General features: G+C 39.8%; 1 protein-coding gene across 3 annotated transcripts in view; it reads left to right on the top strand.

The window, feature by feature from the left end:
- Positions 1–22,766, top strand: part of brwd1 (bromodomain and WD repeat domain containing 1) — a 213,785-nt gene that overhangs the window by 145,493 nt on the left and 45,526 nt on the right. For all 3 annotated transcript variants that reach the window (XR_006313234.1, XM_043701210.1, XM_043701209.1), the window contains exons 25-28: positions 1,608–1,715; positions 3,767–3,891; positions 10,229–10,311; positions 14,115–14,226. Coding sequence is in view for 2 of the 3 variants with exons in the window: in XM_043701210.1 (XP_043557145.1) it covers positions 1,608–1,715; positions 3,767–3,891; positions 10,229–10,311; positions 14,115–14,226 (428 nt within the window). In the remaining variant the exon portion in view is untranslated. The remainder of the gene's footprint in view (positions 1–1,607; positions 1,716–3,766; positions 3,892–10,228; positions 10,312–14,114; positions 14,227–22,766) is intronic.

The raw sequence follows: 22,766 nt of genomic DNA, 5'->3' as shown, positions 1-22,766 counted from the left end.
AGGGCAACTTTTTCACGCAGAGGGTGGTATGTGTATGGAATGAGCTGCCAGAGGAAGTGGTGGAGGCTGGTACAATTGCAACATTTAAGAGACATTTGGATGGGTATATGAATAGGAAGGGTTTGGAGGGATATGGGCCAGGTGCTGGCAGGTGGAACTAGATTGGGTTGGGATATCTGGTCGGCATGGACGGGTTGGACGGAAGGGTCTGTTTCCATGCTGTACATCTCTATGACTCTAGGTGACCCCTCTGATACTCTTTGCAGGTGTGCAAAGTTGAATCAGAAGAGACCACCCCTGAACAAAGAAAACACACCCTCTTGATACAGATCAGTTGGTAATGCTCACCAAGACTCTGGCCACTCCACCTCCATTATCACGTTACCCTACGTACAGTGGTAGGCTGAGATCATCCTTGGAGATAATGCAACTGTAAATGCCCTAATTCTGGGAACTGTTATGCAGACAATTTCCTGACAATGTAGGTGTGATATGTTCTAGCTTCGGGGAGGCCCTGCAAATGAGTTCTGGCTCCGCTACTTCCCCAGGCAAGGTAAGTGTGATAGGTTTCAACATCAAGGAAGATCACACAAGCGAACCTCATTGGCTGGGGGATGACTAGGAAAGTATTTCTGAATGGAAGATGCTAAATGTAGGATTTGAGCTATAGGGAGAGGCTGAACAGGTTGGGGCTGTAATGGAAAATGACTGTCTAAATGGAGTTGGAGTCATCCGCATTTCTGCATGACTGTCAACCTCACCCACTTCCAGAATGTTCAGTCATTGAAGATTAACCATTTAACGTTATATTAATGTCTAGAGAGATTCCAATTTAATCGTTTAACTTTACTCTGCAATCCTTACTACTTTGGTTATAATTTTTTAAAGCTTTCCATCAAAATGGAAATTTAACATTGTTCCAAATTATACTCCGTTTGCCACTTCTTTGTCAATCTATCTATGTTTGCAATGGCCTCATGTCCACTTTTCAACCCACTTTCCAACTTAGCTGTGTCATGAACAAATTTGTCCGCCATGTTTTCAGTCCTTTGATTCAAACATTTGTATAAATTGTAAGCAGTTGAAGTCCCAGCACAGTCCCTTTGGCACACTACTTGTTATATCTTACCATCCTGAAAAAGATCCAGTTATGTCTACTTTCTGCTTCCTGTTAGCCACCCAAATATCTTTCCATGTGAATATGTAACAGTCTCTGCCATGAGCTTTTCCATGATAGTCTTTGAAGATTAATATTAAGTTTCCCTTTATCCACAATGTGTTAGTTCCTCAGAGAGCTACAATAGAGTGATCAAGTATGATTTCCCTTTCACAAATTAATAACTCAAATTATCTTGAACAAGTGCACTGCTGCAAAGCTTTTTAGTTCTACCATTTTCTCTATAACATATGTTAACCTCACTGGCTTGATACTTCTTGCTTCCAGTCTCCCTCACTTTTTAAACATTTGGTAATCGTGCTTACTCCTGTTGGAAATGCAGATATTAATCATTCAGTGACACTTAAAGGTTATTCGCTTTGGACTATTGCTTTTTATACTTATACAAAATTACAGTTGTTTTTGAGCTGAAAAGAATTTGTTTCAACAGGTTGTCTACTTTAGGCAAGGCCATGAAGCCTATGTAGAAGCTGTCAAAAAGGCAAAAATATACACCATTAGCTTACGCAAGCAGCCGTGGCATAAACTGGAAATTAGGGTAAGATTGATTCATGAATTTACAAACTGATCTTTGATCTTTGACTTCAAGAATTTATAAAGCTTGAATGTGAGCAACTTAATTTCAGCAATTTCAGTTGTTAAATTCACAATTAGTGATACTGTGCACACGCAACTATGTTGTGTTAGTGTTAAACAAATCTGTTTTGTTTTAAAACCTATCAATAAATGCTGATATTTCATTATTGCTACATCAGGGTGACATTTCAAGGACTACAATTGTATGTATTGTTTTCTTTAAATTTAAAGGTTTTTGGTTTAATTTTCATCACTGAAGATACCAACTAGGCACACTACCATGGATGGTGGTAGTTATTCTGCCTATGTTACTTTTCTTGTCTGAGGGTCAATCTGTACCAGGAAGCTTCCATTTCACTCCCTAATGTTGCTTTTAACTATGTTGAAAGGTGTGAGATATGTGTGCTAATTTTTTTGAGTTTAGATTTCAAACTGGTGGATTATGGATATTGGTTACTTTTGTGAAGGGCTTAAAGCAAACGTCAGGAATTGTGGCCTAATCCAGATTGCATCATAGAGCAAATGTCTTCAAATGCTGTAGGATGTTAAGGGAAGATTTATTCGTATTGCGAAGTTTCCAACAGGAGTATTGAAGGCGTTAGCTTCCTTTTAGTTTAGAAGTTAAAAATCACAATGCTAGGTTCTAGTCCTATAGGTTTATTTGGAAGCACGAGCTTTCAGAGCGCTGGTCCTTCATCAGGTAGCTGTGGAACAGGATCATAAGACACAGAATTCATAGCAAAATTTAAGTGTCATGCAACTGAAACAATATATTGAACAAACCTAGATTGCTATTAAGTCTTTCATCTATTAGCTAGTGCTAATGCTTCCAAATAAATCTGTAGGACTATAAGCTAGTGTGGTGATTTTTAACTTTGTCCACCCCAATCAAACACCGGCACCTCCATTTCTTGGTTTATAAGGGCTTATGTCTGGAACATGGATTCTCCTGCTCCTCGGATGCTGCCTGACCTGCTATGCTTTTCCAGTACCACACTTGACTCTGATCTCCAGCATCTGCAGTCCTCGCTTTCTCCTTTGAAGAATTAAGAATTGATTTTAGTTTAGAAAACCCAGAAATGGAAAGCTTGGAGGAAATGTAATGGGGTCAGAACCCAACATAATTCTTTCATAAGAAAAGAGTGTAGGATAGTACAGAGAAAAACAAAGTTACCTTGGTCTAAAGGTTTAGCTTGGAAATTTTGTGTTTGGTTTCAAATTAGCAAAATATTGGAAAAATTACTGAGGAAGCTTAAACTTTTGTGCATATTCTTGTAAGAAGACTTCATAATTCATTGTAGAGAATTGGAAAGAAGCAGTTAGGTTGAACCTAAAGATTTGATATAGAAGAATTTGAATCGTTTCGAAGAGATGGTATTGTGGGATAGTTAATACTTCATTTTAAGATCTTTAAAACTCTGTCGAAGTAGCTTGATTTGGTTTATTTTCTTTTCCTTTGGTGTGGTAAACTTCTGTATTGTTAAAGAAAATCTTCAATATTATGTGTCAGTGTTTCAGTGAATGGCCACTTTTTTTTTAAAAAAAAGCATGATATATCAAGCCAGATTTTATTCTGGGAGCTGACTTGTGCATTATACTGTTTTAGTGACAGTGTGCTGGGTAATGGTCACCAGTAGGAACAATTTATTTTTTTCCTCTCTTCCTCTTCCACCTTCAAATGTTGAAGTTGCAAGCTATGCAAAGAATGGAAAAAAAAAGCCTATGTTTATCCATCAGAACATTAAAATAAATCATCATTTACATTCCACTTGCTCTGATACTTCACTATATTTGTTCAATGAATAAACTGCTAAATCTGAAAGTTTGTTTCAGTTTACTAATGGTAGATGTGTTTGTATAAAGTTAGCAGATTACTAACCAGGTAAAGTAACATTTGGATAGTGAGTATTGACTAGGTTTTAAATGTTTCAGTGACTTTCTACGGTCAGGCATTACTCTGAACTTCCTAGAACTCAATTTTTTTTAACTTTAGTTTAATTTTGTTTCCAACAGGATCAAGAATTTTTAAAAATTGTTGGACTAAAATATGAAGTTGGCCCTCCTACACTGTGTTGTCTCAAACTTGCCTTCATAGATCAGGACACAGGCAAAATTGTGGATAAGTCGTTTTCTCTGAAGTACGTTCAGTGTGCTCAATATTTTTAGTTAAGAATATTTTAGTTAAATAAATGTATTACCTTGATTTTAAAACAGTTGTTGCTTAGTATAGACATATGGGCTGAATGGCCTCCTCTTAGGCTGTAACTTTTCCATGGTTTTATTAAAGAACATGTCTAGAAATTTACTTAAGAGCATTAATCCTCAAAGATGTAGAATTTTCCTTCCAGTTTTGTTTTGACTATTGGTTTCCTTTAATATGCACCATACATACGTTGAAGAAGTTGTGCCAGTTCAACGTCTTCCGATGCTGCTTCAAAAGGAAAACTGAAAACAGCAATTACTGTTGTACATTTAAATCTATATATATGAAATATCGAAACTCAAGAATAAGAGTAGGTCATTTAGTTCTCAATTTTGTTATGCCATAAAGTCATAGGTGATGTCTGATCGTGCTCAACGTCCCTGCCATTGTCCACCGTCCCCTTGAGAATTTTCAAACTTGTAACAGCTACAGAAAGCATCAACAATATGTAAAGCATTATCAGCCAGAATTAATCAAACAGCAACTAAACTTTGAGTAGTGATGATTCCTTTAAATGGCAACAATTGTCTTTGTGGAATGGGAAATTCATATTGCTTAAAGTATTTTCAGTTAAGAGAGGTTCTCATCTGGAGCATTGAGTTCTAAAATGGCAGTGTTGGATTCAGATCTGCATTCAATATGTCTGTCTAATCTGTGCTTTAGACAGAAGCCAATTTGTTTAACAAGATGTGTCTGGATCTCTTTGGGTCAAGAGCATGCACTTATTTCTGTTAACTCTATTTTGGAACCCTAAGGCACTCAAAAGAAGATAGGAACTAGAGGAGGCCCTGCTGATTCTATACCACAATGTATATGTTAGACCACTTTATTCAATGCTTAATTATATACAGAAAGCAAACACAAAAAAGGAAAATAATACAAGAAAATTGACAGAAAAAGTACCAAGTTATGAGAATTCACTATTTTAGAAGTAACTTTTCAGTGCCAGAGAGGTTTTTCTGTGTATTAAAATTAATCACTTCATGAGTGAATGCATAATGTGATCATGAGAGAGGTTGGCCAAGACTACGACTTGAATGTTCAAAGATACATGCTAGGAAAAGGTGGGAAGATAGTTCTAATTAAGGAGGATGTCTGTATGATTGCCTCAATTATGGAGATCAGGTTATGGAGTCAATTGGGTAGAGGTCAGAAATAGTAAAGCTAGGTTGTCAATTGTGGAAGTGATTCGTAGTACCCTGACAGCAATCACAATACAGGAAAAGATGTATGGGAAGAATAAAAGAGGTTTTGAAGACATGGCAACAATAACAAGTGATTTTAAACTACCTATTGTTTGGATGAATCAGAATGGCAAAGGTTGCCTGAATAACAAGTTTATAGTTTGTTTTCAGGAGCAATGTATTCTAAAGGCAAGCAGATGACAAGCTTAGTAAATTTGGTAATGTGCATTGACCCAAAACATAATTTGGTAGTAGTGATCATAAACAGTTGAATTTTGCACTCAGTTTCAGGGAGAGAAGGGTGCTTTAAATTCATATAATTAGAACAGCATGAAGACAGACTGGCCAGTGATAGGATAGTTCAGGTAGAGGTACAGTGAAAGACATTTAAGGAGATTGCTGAACACTCAGGAAACATGCATTCCAGTGCGAAAGAGTGATCCTAAGGGAAGGATGCATGATCTGTGGCTAATTAAGAGAGTTTAAAATAGCATCAAACTGAAAATAAATAGCAAACATTCAGCAAAGATGAGCGGTATGTCAAACGATTGGCTATAATAGAACGGCAAAAAAGTCCAAAATATTAATGAGGGATAAATCAGAATTCAAGAAGCTAGCTAAAAATATCAAAGCAATGAAAGTTTCTACAAATTTTCAGAAAGGAAAGGAATGAGTAGGGTGAATATTGATACTCTAGAGAGCTAGTCTGGAGAATTAATGGAATATGGTATCTTCACTGTAGCGAATACAATAGCATCCTAGAAATAATTGTGAATCAATAATCTAAAATGATGCAAAAAAACTTAAAACAATTTCCCTTGTGATTGTTAGGCCACTGAGAAATTAAATAGAACTGAAAGCTGACCAGTCTGCTAGTCCTGTTGTACTCCAAACTCCCGTGTTAAAAGAATCGGCTACTGAGTCAGTAAATGCACTCCTTTTAATTTTCCAAAATCCTAATGTTTCTGGAAAGCTCCCATCCTTCCTTAAATAAGGAGACCAAAACTGAATGCGGTAACTGAAATGTTTTTGTTTTCTTTGGGGAATGTGGGCATTGCTGGCTGGTCAGATATTTATTGCCTATCCCCAGTTGCCCTTGAGAAGATGGTGGTAAGCTACAACTTACAAAGCTCATATCCATGTGCTATTGATTGACCCACAATGCAATTAAGGAGTGAATTCCAGGCTTTTTATCCAGTTACAGCGAAGGGACGCTGATATATTTTCAAGTCAGGATGGTGAGTGGCTTGGAGGGGAAACTTGTCGATGGTGGTGTTCTAATATATCTGCTGTTCTGGTCCTTCTAGATTGAAGTAGTTGTGGGTTTGGAAGGTGCTGTCAAAGTATCTTTGGTGAACTTCTGCAGTGATTCTTATAGATAGAACACTGCTGATACCGAATGTCTATGGTTAAAGGTGTTGGTGTTTGTGGATGTGATTACAATTGAGAGTACTTTATCCTGGATGGTGTCAAATTTAATGAATGTTGTTGGAACTGCTCTCAACCAGACAAGTGGGGTGTATTTATCACATTCCTGACAGTGCGTTATAGGTGGTGAGCAGGCTTTGGGGAGTGAGGAGGTATTATTCGCTGCAATATTCCTAACCTCTTGCCTGCTCTTGTTATGGTGATTCCAGTTGAGTTTCTGATCAATGATGATCTTCAGGATATTGTTGGGGGATTCAATGATAGTAATGCCATTAAATGTCAATGGGTAGTGGTTAGATTATCTCTTATTGGAGATGGTCTTTGCCTGGCATTTCTGTGGGTTGTATATTACCTTTTACTTGTCAGCCCAAAGACTTGTATTTGAATATGGACTGCTTCAGTATCTGATGAGTTGTGATGGTGGTGAACATTGTGCAATTGTCAGCGAGCATCCCCACTTCTGATCTTGTGATGGCAGCAAGGTTATTGTTGAAGCAACTAAAAATGGTTAGGCCTAGGACTCTACTCTGAAGAATTCCTGCAGAGATGTCCTGGAACTGAGGTGACTGATCTCCAACAGCCACAGCCATCTTAATTTGTGCTAAGAATGACTCCAAGCAGAGGAGAGTTTGCCCCCAAATACCCATTGATTCCAGTTTTGCTAGAGCTCCTTGATGCTGCGTTCTGTCAAATGCAGCTTTGATGTCAAAGTTTGTCACTCTTCCCTCATCTCTGGAATTCAGCACTTTTGTCCATGTTTGAACGAAGACTCTAATGAGGTCAGGAGTTGAGTGGCCCTGGTAGAACATAAACTGGGCGTCACTGAGCTGGTTATTACTAAGCAGATGCTGCTTGGTAGCACTGTTGATGGTATCTTCCATCACTTTACTGATGATCATGAATAGACTAACAGGATGGTAATTAGCCAGATTGGATTCATCCTGTTTTTGTGACCAGGGGGCTACCTGGGCAAGTTTCCTTATTGTTGCATAGATGCCAGTATTGTTCCTGAGATGTGGACTCACCAATGCCCTATGTAACTAAAGCATGACTTTTGAGACTTATACACCAGGATACTTAGATCCCTCTACATCTCAGATTTCAGTAGTCGTTCTTCATTTAAATAATACTCTGCTTTTCCATTCTTTGTGCCAAAGTTAACAACCTCATATTTTCCCACCTTATTCTCCAGATTCTGGTCAACTTACTCAACCTAACTAAGGAGGTTCATTTATTAGATTTCTGCCTTGAATGAGGAAAGGCTGGACAGGTTGATCCTGTGTCCATGGAGGTTTGAGAAGAATGAGGTGACCTTACTGAAACACACAAGATCCTTGGGAAACTTGATAGTTTGAATGCTAAACGGATGTTCCCCTTGTGGGAGATACGAGGATAAAAATATAAAAAGTTTTATAAAAATAAAAATTATCCGATTTATTATGAAGATGAGAATTTATTTTCTCTTAAAGGGTTGCAAATCTTTGGAACTCTTGCCAGAGGGTGACAGTGGTGTGGTCGATGAATCTTTTTAAGGCCAAGATTGGTAGATTCTTGATTAATAAGGCAGTCCTGGAATAGTAGGAATGGCAGGAATATAGTGTCGAGCCATGATTGTATTGAGTAGCAGAGCAAGCTAGAGGACTGAGTGCCATTTTCCTGTTCATATGTATGCTCAGAATTCACTTAAACTTAAATGGCCAGAGTTTAACTTGAATTTTTACTTGAGTATTTCTTGACTTGCCGGTGATTCAGCACTGCAACTTGATTCCCTTCATATGTGTCCATGCTTTAGTGACATACCAGTGTACTAAACTTTGTCGAGAACTAGGGGAAATCACCCAATAACTATTTGATTTTGGTGTTTAAGTGAACATACAACTGTTTTCAAAGTCAGTATATGATTTATTCTGTAGTAACAGTAAATATTGCTCGTCTCTTCAATCCTGCCACAAAATCTAGATCGTTGGTTTAGTGCAGAGGTGGGGAACCTTTTCATGTTGGAAGGCCGCATTATGTTAGTTGTAATCTAATAAGGCCACGTCCAAGAAACTTCAATGATATATTCTTCAAAATTCACATTATTTTGTAAAAATCTAACTACTATGTACTAACTAAAAAAAAAAAGTTAATTCTAAAGTTAACTAACCTTTTAATGACTTTGTTGTGACTGCTTTTTGTAGGTAAGCGTTTGAATATTTGGTTGCAGCATGGAGGTCTGCAGTTTTAGCCCTTATGACTTACCAATTTTTTAATTGTGGCGGTCAGTCTGTGAGGATTATTTCATTTAATTTTCTTTTACTCTCTGGTATTTTAAATACATTCATTTTAAGATTAAAATAAAAATAATCAAGGACGAAAAAACATATTAATAAAAACTAAAAGATTTGTTCTGCAAAATTTGGATTCATTCAAAAGGCCACACACAATGGCCTAGAAGGCCGCATGTTCCCCACCCCTGGTTTAGTGTAATATTTTACCAACATGTTATCTATATGTAAAATCTACTTGTTTGAGTAATCCTTTTTCTGAGTGCTTTGGCTGAAGTTAATATCTCTAACTTATGACAATTTGTCACTTTTAATTGAACTATACTTGTATTTGATTTAACATCTGTTGAAGAGTTGATAAAACTATTATTGAAGATCAGTTATAAAAGTTCAAGCAAATCAAGTGGGCTCAGCATTGTTTTGAATAAGACACATTATGTTTACTAATTTATTGACACCTTTGAGGAAATGTGTGCTGTGGATAAAGGGAAGCTGATGGATGTACTGTACTTACATTTCAGAAGGCATTTGGTAAGGTGTCACATCTAGATATTTGCTTAGAATAAAAGGCATGGGTAGAAGGTTGGCCAGATACAAAAAACAGAAAATAGACATAAGTAGATCATTTTCTGGTTGACCAGGTATGCCTTAGGATTCAGTGCTGCGGCTTCATTTTGCCGGTACAATAAATAATTAGGAAAGTTAATAGAATCCTATTGTTTATTGTAATAGGAAATGAATACAAATTTGTGCTGGTTATGCTTCAGTTGCGCCGGGAATGGAAAGGCCACGTCTGAAGGTTTGCCTGATGACAACTTGAAATGTGCAGGCTATCTTGTGAGAAAACATGGGATAGGCCAGACTTGTGAAAGTTCATAAGGGTAAAAGGGCAACTTGATTGAAAAACAAGATCCTGAAGGGTGGATGTGAAAAGAATGCTTCCACTTGTTTGATAGTCCATAATTAGTGGTTGCCCATTTAAAACGGATGAGAATTTTTTTCTCACAAGGATTGAAAGACTATGGGACTTTTTTCCCCAAAAGGTAGTGAGCTTTACATCAAAAACAGGGAGTTTGAATATTTTTAAAGTGGGGGGAGTTGAGCTCTTCATAATTTAGGGGATGAAAGGTTATTGTGACAGTGGGGTGGGGTTTATGAAGTGATTAGGTCAGCCTTATCTTATTGACTGTTGGAGCAGCTTGAAAACGTGAGTGGCCTACTCCTGTTTCTAATTCATATATTTGATTATTTATTGTGTTTCAGATCCTGTCAGATGCAAAACAAGATATCTTTCACTCTACTCCAGTCAGCCCCAATTTTGGTTAAGCACTACCTGTATCAAATGTATTTTTGCACATCATTCTGATAAGTTATGTACTGTTCTATGTTTCAGATATCATGACATGCCTGATGTAATTGATTTTCTTGTATTACGTCAGTTTTATGATGAAGCAAGGGAGAGGAATTGGAAAGCTGGTAAGTTTTAATTCATTATTTTTCAAAGTTTAAATTTTTGATTTTTAAAAGAAACTGAGGCTAAACATTTTTCTCAAACGTTGTTATAAATCTCAATTTTATCATTATACTGAGGGTCACTCACTGCAGTTATTTGACATTCTTCTGGAAGATGGGCTTGAGAGTAGCTCCTTAACTTTAACAAGTGATGCAATCTACTTATATGAAATTGTTCAAATTACTTCCTCCAGCTTCATTCTTCTTCAGAATGTCAGAGTTATGGGCACATTCTATTAATTTAGTAGACCCACAGTGTATTTTATCATTGGTCAATGGTATTGAACAATGCTCTGTCTTTTTGTTCTGAGCTGGACAGTTTATGGTTCTGTAGTTGTGATTGCTTCCAGAGGATGGAAATTACAGAATTATAGTGGTAATAATATGGTGAAATGTTGCGCAGAATACGGTTTTTTAGAAATGGCTTTTCAGCAGCACTGCTTGGATTCAAAATCAATATCCTGAAGATTATTCTAAAAGTACTTCTGGGGAAAAACGACGTCCTCTTTGATATTCCCCTTCTTACCAGCTCACTTTGCAGCCAAACCACTGTACATGATCTGTGAATTCTCTTCAATTTTTTTCTCTTGGCTGTGGGAATCTGTTGCTTACAAGAAAATAACATGAGTACAAGTCATCTCTTTCTCAATTGAGGATTTAATGTGTTGTTGCATTTTATGATTAATCATGGAGTCATAGAAGTATACTGCACAGAACCAGACTCTTTGATCAGACTCGTCTATGCCAAGCAGGTATCCTAAATAAATCTTGTCCCATTTGTCAGCATTTGGCCCACGTCCCTCTAAGCCCTTCCTATTTATATACCCATCCAGATGTCTTTTAAATGTTGTAATTGTACCAGCCTCCTCCACTTCCTCTGGCAGATTATTCCATACACGTACCACCCTCTGTGTAAAACAGGTGGCCCTTAGGTCCCTTTTAAAACTTGCCCCTCTCACCTTAAATCTATGCCCTTGAGTTTTGGACTCCCCCAACCCATGGGAAGGACCTTGTCTATTTACCTTATCCATGCTCCTTACGATTTTATAAACATCTATAAGCTAACCCCTCAACCTGCGACTCTTCCAGAGAAAATATCCCCAGTCTGTACAGCATCTCCCTATAGCTCACACCTTCCAACCCTGAAAACATCCTTGTAATATTTTTTTCTGAACCCTTTCAGCAGTTTTTTTTCTGAACCCCGTTCAGAATTGCACACTATTCCAATAGTGGATTAACCAATGTCCTGTACAAATGCAACATGGCCTCCCAACTTTTATACTCAATGCACTGACCAATAAAGGCAAGCATACCAAAAGCTTTCTTCACCATCCTATCTACCTGTGACTCCACTTTAAAGGAACTATGAGCCTGCACTCCAAGATCTCATTGTTCAGCAACACTCAGTTTTTGTGGGAGTCCTCAACATTGACTCCGGACCCCACAAAGTTTTGTGGCTTCAGGTTAAACACAGGAAAGCAAACCTACTGTTGATAACCATGCACCATCCTCCCTCAGTTCATGAATCTGTACTCTTCCATGCTGAACAACACCTCAAGGAAGCACTGGGGATAGCAAGAGCACAAAATGTACTCTGGGTGAGGGATTTCAATGTCGACCACCAAGAGTGGCTCGGCAGCAGAGCTACGCATCAAGTTGGTCAGGTTCAAAGGGACATAGCTGCTAGACGCGGCAGGTGGTGAGGGGAAAAAGAAATGAGGGGAAAACATACTTGACTTCATCTTTACTAATCTGTCAGCTGCAGATGCATCTGTCCAGGACAGTATCAGTAAGAGTGACCAATACACAGTCCTTGTGGAGATAAAATCTCACCTTCACAATGAGAATAACCTCTAGCGTGGTTCTACCATTGCTAAATGGGACAGACTTCGATCAGATCTAGCAACTCAAGACTGGCCATCCATGAGGTGCTGCGGGCCATCAACAGCAGCAGAATTGTACTCCAACACAATTTGTAACCTCGTGGCATATTCCACACTCAACCATTGCGATCATCCAGGGGATCAACCAAGTTTCAATGGAGAATGCAGGACGGCATGCCAGGAGCAACACCAGGCATGACTGAAGATGAGATGTCAACCTGGTGAAGCCAACAAACAGGACTATTTGCATGTCAAACAGCAAGTGATAGACAAAGTTCAGCAATCCCACAACCAATTAATCAAATATAAGCTCTGCAGTCCTGCCACATCCAGTTGTGAATGGTGGTAGATGATTAAACAACTCACTGGAGGATGAGACTCCACAAATACCCCCAACATCAATGATTGAAGAGCCCAGCATGTCAGTGCAAAAGATATGTCTGAAGCTTTCGAGCAATTTTCAGCTAGAAGTGACGAGTGGATGATCCACCTCAATCTCCTCCAGTGGTCGCCAGCATTGCATATAGCAGTCTTCTGCCAATTTGATTCACTCTATGTAATATCAAGAAGCGGTTGGAGACACTGAATTCTGCAAAGGATATGGGGTCTGACAGCATTCTGGCAATGGTATTGAAGACTTGTGCTCCAGAACTTGCTGCACCCCTAGCCAAACTGTTCTGGTGCAGGTACAATACTGGTATCGAAATGACAATATGGAAGATTGCCCAAATATGTCCAGTACATAAAAAGCAGGACAAATTCCTATCAGTCTCCTCTCATCAGTAAAGTGACGGAAGGTGCCGTTTGCAGTAGTGTCAAGCAGTACCTGTTCAGCAATAACCTACTGAGTGATTCCCAGTTTGGATTCCATCAAGGCTACTCCACTCCTAACCTCATTACAGTCTTGGTCCAAACATGGACAAAAGAGTTGAATCGCACAGGTGAGGTGAGTGTGATAACCCTTGAAATCAAGGCTGCATTTGACTGCAAGAGACAATCTAACCACCGTCCCATGGCATTCTACAGTGTTACCATCACCGAAACCCCCAGGATGTTGTTACAGGGGTTATCATTGACCAGAAACTCAACTGGACTCACCACTTAAAGCAATGACGATAGGAGTAGTTCTGAAGCTTGGAATACTTCCTGACTGCTCAAAGCCTATCTACCATCTACAAGGCACATGTCAGGGTTGTGATGGAGTACTCCCCAGTTGTCTGGATGAGTGCAGCCCCAACAACACTTGAAGTTTGTCACAATCCAGGACAAAGCAGCCCACTTGATTGGCACGACATCCACAAACATCCACTTGCTCCACCACCGATGCTCAGTAACATCAATGTTTCCTATCTACAAGATGCACAGCAGAAATTCACCAAAGATCCTCAGGCAGCACCTCCGAAACCCACAACCACTTCCATCTAGACGGACAAGGGCAGCAGATATATGGGAGCACCATCACCTTCAAGTTCCCTTCCAAGCCTCTCACCATCCTGACTTGGAAACATATCGGCATTCCTTCACTGTCGCTGGGTCAAAATCCTGAAATTCCCTCCTTAGTTGCACTATGGGTCAACCCACAGCAGTTGGAGTGTAGCAGTTAAAGCTCATGATCACCTTCTGATGGGCAATAAATCGAGCTAGCCAGTGATGCGCTCATTCCACAAAATGAATAAATAAAATAAAACAAAACTGCCAGGACTTTACCATTAAGTGTGTAAGCCCTGCGCTGATTTGCCTTTCCAAAATGCAGCACCTCACATTTCTTAAATTAAATACCATCTGCCACTCCAATCATTGAGTATTGAAAGCTAATCTGAAGTTAGATAGCTGTCACATCATTCAATTAGTTAATTATCACTCATATTTATTCTGTTGCTGCAGGTGACAAATTCCGATCAATAATAGACGATGTTTGGTGGTTTGGGTCAGTATTAAGTCAAGAGCCATTCCAGCCAGCATATCCAGATAGTCATTTCCAGTGCTACACTGTTCGGTAAGTTCGACAGCTATATCTGAACACTAAATTGTGTATTGGATTTACAGCAATAATTTTTCATAAACACTTAATTGCAACTCAACATTTGTGATAAAATAAGGAGTAATGCCTGCAATAGCCCTCGATACTATCAACGGCACCTCCAACCTTGTGTCATCAGCAATTTTGAAGTACGTTTATGAATTCAGCTCAGAAGGCATCATGTTGAGTTCAAAAGCAAGTTGAATTTCTGTTCCCAAAAAAACAATTTAGGGCAGTTACCTCAGCAAAAGTAGACTTTGTGAAACTTTTAAATGAAGAGCGTTTGATTTAAAATGTGCAGGTTGTTAGAAATATAACTGCAGTCAACTTTGAGGAAATATTCATGTTGGCAGATTTGGAAAAGTTGTTGATTTGTTTTCATAGTCAAAGGCCAATAAACTGTTAAGTAGCACTCTAAAACTTAAAGTTATTGAAAGATTCTCTGGTTTTCAGTCTTTCATAGATATTATTGAGACAGAGAATGAAACATTGTTTTGCTGTGTCTTTCAAAATAAATGCAATGTTAGCATTCATTTTGAGAGGACTTGAATATAAAAGCAGGGATGTACTTCTGACATTCTATAAGGCTGTGGTCAGACCACATTTGGAGTATTGTGAGAAGGTTTGGGCCCCACATCTCAGGAAGGATGAACTGGCCTTAGAGCATGTTCAGAGGAGGTTTATGAGAATGGTCCCAGGAATGAAAAGCTTAACATATGAGGAATGCTCGAGGACTCTGGGTTTATATTCGATGGAATTTAGAAGGATGAGGAGGATCTAATTGAAACATAGAGTTGTGAATGGTATGGACAGAGTTGATTTTGGGCAGATGTTTCTATTGATAGAAGAGACTCTGACCTGAGGGCATCGCCTTAAAGTACAGGGAAGACATTTTGGAATGGAGATAAGGAGAAACTGCTTCAGCCAGAGAATGGTGAATCTATGGAATTTGTTGTGACAGAAGGCTGTGGAGCCCAGGTCATTTGAGTATGTTTAAGACTGATTGATAGGTTCTTGAGTATCAAGGGCTGCAGGGAGAAAGTAGGAGAACTGGGTTGAGAAATGCTTCAGCTATGATTGAATGATGGCGCAGACTCAATGGGCTGAATGGCCTAATTTCTGCTCCTATGTCTTATGGCCTTATGGTCTTCCCTTGCTAACCATCTTCAATAATTTATACAGTTTAGCATGCTTTTCATTTTTTTTTATTGTAAAGTTTTGCTGTTATAGAAAGTCTGCAGCCTCGTGAAAATGTCTGTGACTACCCACTACAATAACTTAGTAAAACAAGCAAAACAAACCTATTAACCGTATGAAGCCAGATTTCATTCTAGGATCTGACTTATCCAGTATTCCCATCATAATACTATCTACTCTAATGACCAGGTTGTTTTAAATACCAATCAAATCTCCGATCCAAAATATGTTCTATTCTCTGACTCACAACCTCTACAGTCTTGTGTTGATTTCGAAGTTTCTTGTTCCTCAAACAAATTTTTAAAATCTTTTCTGTGCCTTTTCTATGAACCTTCATATCTTTCCAAAGTATGGTTTCCAGAATTAGTTATAATATTTTACTTGAAGCTGAATTGTTATTATTAAAAGGTCCATTTTAGTTTCCTTGTATGTGTACTCTGCTGTTATTTATAAAGTCCAGGATTCTAACATGCTGATTTAACTGCTTTCTCAACTGCTGCCTTCAGTAATTTGTGTAAATATAATCCCTATCTCTCTGCTCCTCCACCTCCTCTCTTCCCCCCGCCCCGACTTATATTATGACTTTAGATTGTATTATCTTCCATTATACTATCAAAATACGTTACTTTCCATTTTTCAACATGGAAGTTCATCTATCAGATGTTTGCCCATTCCACCAATCTCTATGCTGTCTCGAAGTCCATCATTATCCTTCTCCCAATTCACAATAGTTCAATGTCTGTGAAATTCTGTAAATTTTGATCTCTGTACAACTCCCTGACTGACTAACCAGTAATTGCCAGACTGATTGCAGTGGACCTGGAGGACTGACTGTGGTTCACTCCCAAGACTGTAGTGATAAGTAACCCCTAACCCTGACTGCCCCAAGAGGTCGACTGAGTCTGTGTCCATGCCTGTAGATTGAGATCAGACGCTGTCCTCGACTGTCAGGGAGTGGAACAATGGCTCAGCTCACAGCACTGGGGACCTGGGTTCACTTCCACCCTCCTGGACTTGATGGGCAAAATGGCCTGCTTCCACATTGTAGGGAGTCTGTGATTCTAAGCCTGGTGTGGATTCTTTGACAACAGTCCTCCTTGACTCAGAACTGTTCCTTTTATATTTGGAGACATCGCCATTTAGTTGAAATACATTGTGTTTCCTGTATGTGTAATATTGATACTGAACTGTACATAAGCATGCCCACACCCTTGATTGATCACTACTGACAAATATGACATGCTGTCTGGCTTTGTGTTTGTGTTGCAAGGCAAGACTGTGCCCCTGTAAGGTGTGAGTAATATGGCAAGCACAAAAAGACTAGGCAAGGCTAAGCAGCTTAGCAGATGTGAAATCAGTGAGTCCTAAAAAAAGTAAGCTCAGGACCCAACGTGCACTCTGCTCCATTGTGTGAGATTGGTATGTGCAAAATGGCCTAGCAGCAGCATTGTACTGAAAGGTGCCATGGCACTTCAAAATACAGCCTTGATATGGATAACTGTATTTGAAATTAATTGGAGGTATGTCTGGCATGTGTCCAATGCAAAGCCTGTGACAGAAGGTGCAGGTAGTGATTACCATACGATCACAAGATCAAAGAGCAGAATTAGGTTATTTGGCCCTTCATAGGCGAAAGTGAGGACTGCAGATGCTGGAGATCAGAGTCCAGATTAGAGTGGTGCTGGAGAAGGACAGCAGGTCAGGCAGCATCCGAGGAGCAGAAAAATTGATGTTTCGGGCAAAAGCCCTTCATCAGGAATGAGGCAGGGAGGCTCTGGGGTGGAGAGATAATTGGGAGGGGGCGGAGCTGGGGGGAAGGTAGCTAAGTGGATGGAGGTGGGAATGAAGGCGATAGGTTGACGGAGAGGAGGGTGAGGCCGATAGGTGGGAAGTAAGATTTGCAGGTAGGACAGGTCATGAGGATGGTGCTGTGCTGGCAGGTTGGAACTGGGCAAGGTGGGGATGTGCAGGTGAAACTTTGATGATGTGGAAGGCCCTTCATGCTCGCTCTGCCATTCAATGAGATCGTGTCTGACCTGATAATTCTCCAATTCAATTTTCTGGCTTTGCTTCGTGATCCTTGATTCCCTTCATCATTAAATCTGTCTGTATTGTTCTTGAATATACCTGACAACCAAGCCTCGACAGCCACTGGTGGTTTAAAAAAAAATCCACAGATTCACTACCCTCAGTGAAGCAATTCCTCCTCAATTCTGCTCCAACTGGGATTATGCTGTTGTCTTAACTCTGGGTAGCACACTGGAAGTCAAGTCCACTATTCCCAGAGTCATAACAAAAGTTTAAAACATTTTAAAATAAGTGCATAAAACGTTCTGATTTACCTGGTTTCCAAACCCAACTTGACAGAAAGCACGACCAGGCTTGGTCCAACTCTTCCATGCCAACCAGATATTGTAAATTGATATCCTCCCTTTTGCCAGCATTTGGCTCACAGCCCTCTAAACCCTTCCTGTTCATATATCCACAGTAATCCATACACGCACTACCCTCTGTGTGAAAACATTGTTCCTTAGGTCCCTTTTAAATCTTTTTCTTGTCACCTTAAACCTGTACCAACTAGTTCAGGACTCCCCTACCCAGGGGGAAAAAAAACCTTGACTCCATTTTATTCAGCCTTTCCCTATAGCTGAAACCCTCCAACCCTGGCAACATCCTTGTAAACCTTTACTGAACCCTTTTGAGTTTCTTTCCTCTATCTTCCCAATATCTTTGCGATAGCAAGAGTTACAATTTATTTTAAGTAATTAGACTCCAGATGCAGCTAAATAGTTACAAAACATTGACATATAATACTACAAATTAAACACACTTGTGCACACACAGACAGGGCAACATAGATTATTGATGGAGGGAAACTGCACCAGTCAATGAAGGCCAGCATGCAGGTACAGTGGGTAGTGAAGAAGGCTAATAGCATGCTGGCCTTCATTACAAGAGGAATTGAGTATAGAAGCAAAGAGGTGCTTCTGCAGCTGTACAGGGCCCTGGTGAGACCACACCTGGAGTACTGTGTGCAGTTCTGGTCTCCAAATTTGAGAAAAGACATTCTGGCTATTGAGCCAATATAACAGTGATGTGTGTATCTCCTGCATTGTGTTTCTATTACTTAGTTTGTGTTATTACATTGATTATGTGGATGCCTGGATCAACTGTCATACTCCTGGCCCTATAGGTACCAGTTAATAAAAGTTTGCTATATTTCAATACAATTTATTTTTGAGGTTGGATTTTAAGCTAGTGACTTGTGGGTTTTCATCTCTGTGAATGAGGAAAAGTCGTGAGTTTTTTTTTTGTTACAACCAATATGAGACAGGGAGGTCCTGTAATGGAGATATGTTTGCTTGTAAAATTCTTCCAATGCAGAAAAAGTAAAAATGAAAAGCATCATTTTACTTTCTATTTAGAAAGATCAGGATTTTGCTTTTGCTTGGTGGTAAACCCTATAGATTGGAAAATGTTTCTGTCCAGTTTGCAGAAATCCTGATTGAATTTAGATATACTTATAAGTTTCTCCTGAACAAAAGGAATGGTTTGGAACTGCAATGCCAGGGTTTTAGTTGAAAATTCCAGACCAAAAGTGTTTGGTTAGAACACCTGAAGGAGTTATTTGTGGCTGAGGAAATCTAAGGTCATTTGTATGTATAATAAGGGAAGAGGTTACCAAACTCTCAACTTGGTGAATTAAAAAAAATAAGTAGATGCAGTGTAGAAGCAAAGACTCAGGTGTTTAAGATGATGTTGGAATAGATAATATTGTATTTTACTGTGTTTTGAAATTTGTCAATTTGTGCAATATATAAATAGTTTAGTTTACTTTAACTTTTGCATAACAGCTTTTGCGTGATGGGATTTTAGTGAAAGTCCATCTCCTTATAAAAAGAATTATTGAGCTTTTTGAGAAGGTGACCAAGCATGTGGATGAGGGTAGGGCAGTTGACGTGGTGTACATGGACTTTAGTAAAGCCTTTGATAAGGTTCCACATGGTAGGCTTTTGGAGAAAATGCAGAGGCATGGGATTGAGGGTGGTTTAGCAGTTTGGATTAGAAACTGGCTTTCTGTAAGAAGGCAGCAAGTGGTGGTTGATGGAAAATATTCAGCCTCAAGTCTGGTTACTAGTGGTGTGTCACTAGTGGATCTGTTTGGGACCACTGTTTGTTTGTTATTTTTTTAAATGACTTAGACGCAGGCATAGGTGGATAGGTTAGTAAGTTTGCACATGACAATAAAGTCAGTGAAGTGGTGGGTATTGTGGAACAGTGTTGCAAGGGGACTTGGATAAACTGCAGAATTATGCTCAGAGGTGGCAAATGCAGTTTAATGCAGATAAATGTGAGGTGATTCACTTTGGAAAGAATAACAGGAAGGCAGAGTACTGAGTCAATAGAAAGATTCTTGGTAGCATGGATGTGCAGAGAGATCTTGGTGTTCATGTACATAGATCCCTGAAAGTTTCCAATCAGGATGATAGTGCAGTTAAAAAGGCATACGGTGTGTTAGGTTTTATTGGTAGAGGGATTGAGTTCCAGAGCCATGGTGTCATGGTGCAACTGTATAAAACGCTAGTGCAGCCTCACTTGGAATATTGTGTACAATTCTGGTTGCCCCATTACAGGAAGGATGTGGAAGCATTGGAAAAGGTGCAGAGGAGATTTACCAGGATGCTGCCTGGTCTGGAGGGAAGGTATTACACGGAAAGGCTTGGGAACTTGAATCTGTTCTCATTGGAGAGAAGAAGTCTAAGAGGGGATTTGATAGAGACATACATGATGATCAGAGGATTAGATAGGGTGGACAGTGAGAGTCTTTTTCCTAGGATGATGACATCGGCTTGTACGAGGGGGCATAGCTGCAAATTGAGGAAAGGTAGATTTAAGACCGGTGGCAGAGGCAGGTTCTTTACTCAGTGGTATGGGTATAAAATGCCCTGTCTGCCAATGTGGTTAACTCAGCCACATTAGGGGCATTTAAATAGTCCTTGGATAAGCATATGGCTGATGATGGGATAGTGTAGCATGATGGGCTTAGATTAGTTCACAGGTTGACGCAACATCAAGGGCTGAAGGGCCTCCTCTTCACTATTCTGTTCTTTTTCGACCCAAGTATTCGTACAACCTGAATTTCAGCATTTCTCGTTCTTCTTTGCCTCCTCTCGATAAAATTACATTTATAAAAAGAGAAAGCCCTCACAGCAGACCATATGGCGCTGCAGTCCATGCCAGATCCTTCCCCCAGAGGAAAGATTCAGAGTCGAGTCCACAGCCCAGAAGCAGCGACTCCCACAACAAAAACCTGGACAAAGCTTCCCCGACAGTTAAGTACTTTACTGTCGGGATCCGAGTGGACTGGATCCACTTTCTTCCCCCTTTTCCCGGTGACGCCATGTGGTCTTAAAAGTACGTATAAGGGGAGGTGTGGGGGATAAACATGATAACTTTAAGTAGTACCAAATTTTGTTCAGATGTTTTTCTTTGAAATTCCTGATTGCTAACTTTTTTTTTTAATGATCCGGAGCCTCAAACCTAGTGTCTATAGTGTCCACACCCACTTCATGGTCCTGACCTTTGTGCGGGGGATCTCCCCTCTTCACAACCAGTCTAAGGCAGGCTGGTAGAGTCATGTTTTTTTTTTACACCATGCTCCAGAGCCGCAAACCCCACCACAACAAGATTCTAACCTCCTTTTTCTAGGGAACTCAAACCCCAATTAAACGCAGTAACTTATGATTGTGAAAGCGAACTCGTTAGCATGCAAGTGCATAAGTTACCTCAGAGATTCCATTACTACAGAGTCTGAGGGGTAGGTAAAGGAGAGAAATCAAGGTAAATCTTACCTTACAGGCCCACCCATCTCTCACAATGGACAGTCAGACGATCACTTATTCAGTTCACCTGAAAACTCTATTTTGGAATCCCACCTCCGCCACCAAATGTTGAGTTCTTTTTCCTTTATGCCAACATCTGTGCACAACAACCAAATTTTATTAAACATAGCGCAACATAAGCTTTGGAGGAACTCTGAACGCTCCTTGCCATGCTTGTGAGGCGTGTCTAAGGGTCTGTCTCTAAATAAAGGAAACAGTCCTTCCTTTATACAAAATCTTTACATCACAGTTAGTAATGCTGACAAAACAACTCCCAGTCACTCTCTCATATTCACCTGCTACTCAAGATACAATGCACTGACCACCTCACCTCCAGAAATAATATAATGCAAGTCATTCCTTAATGGCCAGATCTGGTGTGAATTGTATTTTTGTTCTTATAACTAGAGGGGAGTAGTCAAATTCCAGCTGTAATGTTCTTATTGATTCCTGAATAGGGGATGAAAATGTAAATCATCCCTGAATGGCAAGGGATGGGAATGTCGACCTCCCATATTCCACCTATAAGACAAAAACACACCACTGTATCCCCGGGACATTCAATTTCTTGCAGGTCAGCAGAGCAAGTTAACTCTTTTTAATATAGCACAATAAGGTCACTAAAGTCTTGGTAAATAAACAGCCAGTTACTAGTTTTGGTCAAAAACTGAAAGCTCTGCAGATGCTGGAAATCTGAAACAAAAACAGAAATTAGTGAAAAATCTCAGGTCTGGCAGCATAGAACATAGAACAGTACAGCACAGAACAGGCCCTTCAGCCCACGATGTTGTGCCGACCATTAATCCTCATGCACGCACCCTCAAATTTCTGTGACCATGTGCATGTCCAGCAGTCTCTCAAATGTCCCCAATGACCTTGCTTCCACAACTGCTGCTGGCAACGCATTCCATGCTCTCTCAACTCTGTGTAAAGAACCCGCCTCTGACATCCCCTCTATACTTTCCTCCAACCAGCTTAAAACTATGACCCCTCGTGTTAGCCATTTCTGCCCTGGGAAATAGTCTCTGGCTATTGACTCGATCTGTGCCTCTCGTTATCTTGCATACCTCAATTAGGTCCCCTCTCCTCCTCCTCTTCTCCAATGAAAAAAGTCCGAGCTCAGTCAACCTCTCTTCATAAGATAAGCCCTCCAGTCTAGGCAGCATCCTGGTAAACCTCCTCTGAACCCTCTCTAAAGCATCCACATCTTTCCTATAATAGGGCGACCAGAACTGGACGCAGTATTCCAAGTGTGGTCTAACCAAAGTTTTTTAGAGCTGCAACAAGATCTCACGACTTTTAAACTCAATCCCCCTGTTACTGAAAGACAAAACACCATATGCTTTCTTAACAACCCTGTCCACTTGGGTGGCCATTTTAAGGGATCTATGTACCTGCACACCAAGATCCCTCTGTTCCTCCACACTGCCAAGAATC

Source organism: Chiloscyllium plagiosum, chromosome 12 (assembly GCF_004010195.1).
Source record: "Chiloscyllium plagiosum isolate BGI_BamShark_2017 chromosome 12, ASM401019v2, whole genome shotgun sequence".
NCBI classification, from domain to species: Eukaryota; Metazoa; Chordata; class Chondrichthyes; order Orectolobiformes; family Hemiscylliidae; genus Chiloscyllium; species Chiloscyllium plagiosum.
This window is presented reverse-complemented; position numbering and strand designations above follow the sequence as displayed.